We start from the raw sequence: 2,341 nt of genomic DNA on the forward strand, positions 1-2,341 counted from the left end.
AAAAAAAACAAAAAAACAAACAAAAACAAAACCCTCTCAAAAAAAAAAAAAAAAAAGCACTATCATTCTGCCTTCTCCTACTCTTCCTTTTCTTTCTCCTGAGGCCATGGGTCTTCCCAAGTTACCTTCTAGGAGGAACAAGTCTGTATCCTTGAGCTCTCCCACCTACCTCTTATTGAACCCATCAAGAACACGCAGACATTTCTGTGCTTAGATCTTTATTAAGTTTACCCAACTGCCTGTGAAGGTAGATAGTAAACACTGTTGGTAAGTCCAATGCCCAGGGGCATGTGGCAAATTTGCATTTTTGTGGTCAGGTGGAGAGAGGTTCAGAAACAGTTAAAAGCAATTACTTTGAGTCAAGCTTCAAAATGGGGGTAGTGTGCAGGACCAGAGCTAGGGCACCCTTTGCTGCAGTTTTTCCACTGAGTAAGAAATGAAGCATCAAAGTTTCAGAATCCCTCCTGGTTCTGAAAAATGAAGGAAAGTTGAAAGCTACCTTTCCTGCCACCGGTCTGTTGTGACAGTTACAATCCCTCAGCTCCGGAATCTAGCTCTATCTGAGACACTTTTGACCGCAAAGTACTAGCTTTGCGTCTTCTGTCCCATAGGTAAAACAGATTCCTACCCACAGGGGGAAGCACAGTGCTTGCTCACTTTCACTCTTCAAAATCTTTCCAGTCACCCCCTCTTCATCTGATTCTAGGCATATCGGAAGTTTGTTGCCTGATGCTATGCCTAAAAATCACTGATTTTTTTTTTTTTCTTGCTTTACCCTCCTTAGGGTGTGAGAAGGGGGAAGGTTTCATTCTTACATCCCAAAAAAAGAATCAAACCATGAAGGTGCAAAACAACTCAATTATTGTCAAGTGTGATGGGTTTTACCTCATCTCCCTGAAAGGCTACTTCTCCGAGAAACTCAACATCAGCCTGAACCACCGGAAAGATGGTGAGCCCCTCCTCTCCTTAAAGAATGTCACTTCTGTCAACTCCATCCTGGTGGCCCATCTGGGTTTCAAAGACAAAGTCTACTTGAATGTGACCACTCATGGTATTTCCTGCGAAGACCTCAGGGTGAATGGTGGAGAATTGATACTCATCCATCAAAGTCATGATGAATTCTGTGTCCCATGAAGATCTGATGGCAGCTCCTGAAACCAGTTACCAGCATGGAGCTTCAAGCTGGGATGGACAGGACATCAATCTGGGATGGCACGGGAGATGTGACCAGAAGTAGATCCTGCCCTCCCACTCAGGGATATTTAAAACTTATTTTACATACAAACGAACCTTATTTATCCTTATATGTTAGAAATTACCTCACCTTTATCCCCTATAATTGCCTCAGGCCCACGTGGCCTCATGTGGAGAAGGAACACACAGCAGCCGTTTCTTCAAGACATAATGTTCCTGTTGGTTGGGCAATATCCATAATAAACTTATGTTACTGAAAAAGGCACTTGATTGCCATTTCCTGGAAATGTGTGGCATTGTCAGAATGAAGAGCAGCAAGGAGTGGGGCTGAGAATCAGCTGAACATGGTGTGGCCAATCACCAGCCAAAGCAGCCTCTTCAAGGTTAAATTGGCTGCTATCGATCTGTTGCCTAAATACCTCTCTCTGACAGGAGTTCAAAATGAAAACCAACCTGTGAAAATCAAAAGATGACTAAGAAATACTGTGTATTCTGCTCTTTCTTTTCTCTTTTTTCTTTCTCATTCTTTCTTCTTTCTTCCATTTTCTTCCTCCTGTTTTATCTTCTTCCTCCCTTCTTCCTTCCTTCATTTCTTTCTTTTTTTTTTTTTAACCCATTTTTTTTTTTTTTTTTAAACCTCTTTGCTTTCCCATCCCCCAGCCATATTTCATAGAAACTTCCCTTCAAAGACCCATTCTGGGGGTGTGATGCTATGAAAAATCTAATCAGTGATTTAAGACAGAGATTTTTTTTTTTATACAGGGAGACTGAGCTAATTTATTGGGAAGGTTATATTTATCACATAGGATAGTAGTAAACCGGGTTCTAGGATTAAAATAAAATCAATAAGATTTTTAAGAGTCTGGGAAGGAAAACACATTCTTTGGCAAAGATAGGCAAAGCAACAGTTACCCTCCTGCCTATGCTGAGATACACACTTGGCAAATGTCTTGTACACATATACCAGCCACACGGCTGGTTTCCCAAAATGAAGTAGTTCTATCATGAAATGCAATTCTATGTTAAAGGGCACTAAGAAATTATTGCACCTTGTCAAAAATAATTGTCTTTGTCTCCCAGTAGCACGATATCACATATGATCTCACATTGATATTTGAAACTGTAAGAACAAATAATCAGCTAATAC

The 2,341-nt window shown here is 40.7% G+C and overlaps 1 protein-coding gene across 4 annotated transcripts in view; it reads left to right on the plus strand.

The window, feature by feature from the left end:
* The window catches only part of TNFSF4 (TNF superfamily member 4), a 251,601-nt gene extending 249,902 nt beyond the window's left edge, over positions 1–1,699 (plus strand). For all 4 annotated transcript variants that reach the window (XM_027767977.1, XM_006142344.3, XM_027767978.1 and 1 more), the window contains one exon: positions 785–1,699. In XM_027767977.1, the coding sequence (XP_027623778.1) occupies positions 785–1,134 (350 nt within the window). In that variant the 3' untranslated portion in view covers positions 1,135–1,699. The remainder of the gene's footprint in view (positions 1–784) is intronic.
* Positions 1,700–2,341: the final 642 nt, after the last annotated feature.

Source organism: Tupaia chinensis, unplaced genomic scaffold (genome assembly GCF_000334495.1).
Source record: "Tupaia chinensis unplaced genomic scaffold, TupChi_1.0 Scaffold000074_1, whole genome shotgun sequence".
Lineage (NCBI taxonomy): Eukaryota > Metazoa > Chordata > Mammalia > Scandentia > Tupaiidae > Tupaia > Tupaia belangeri.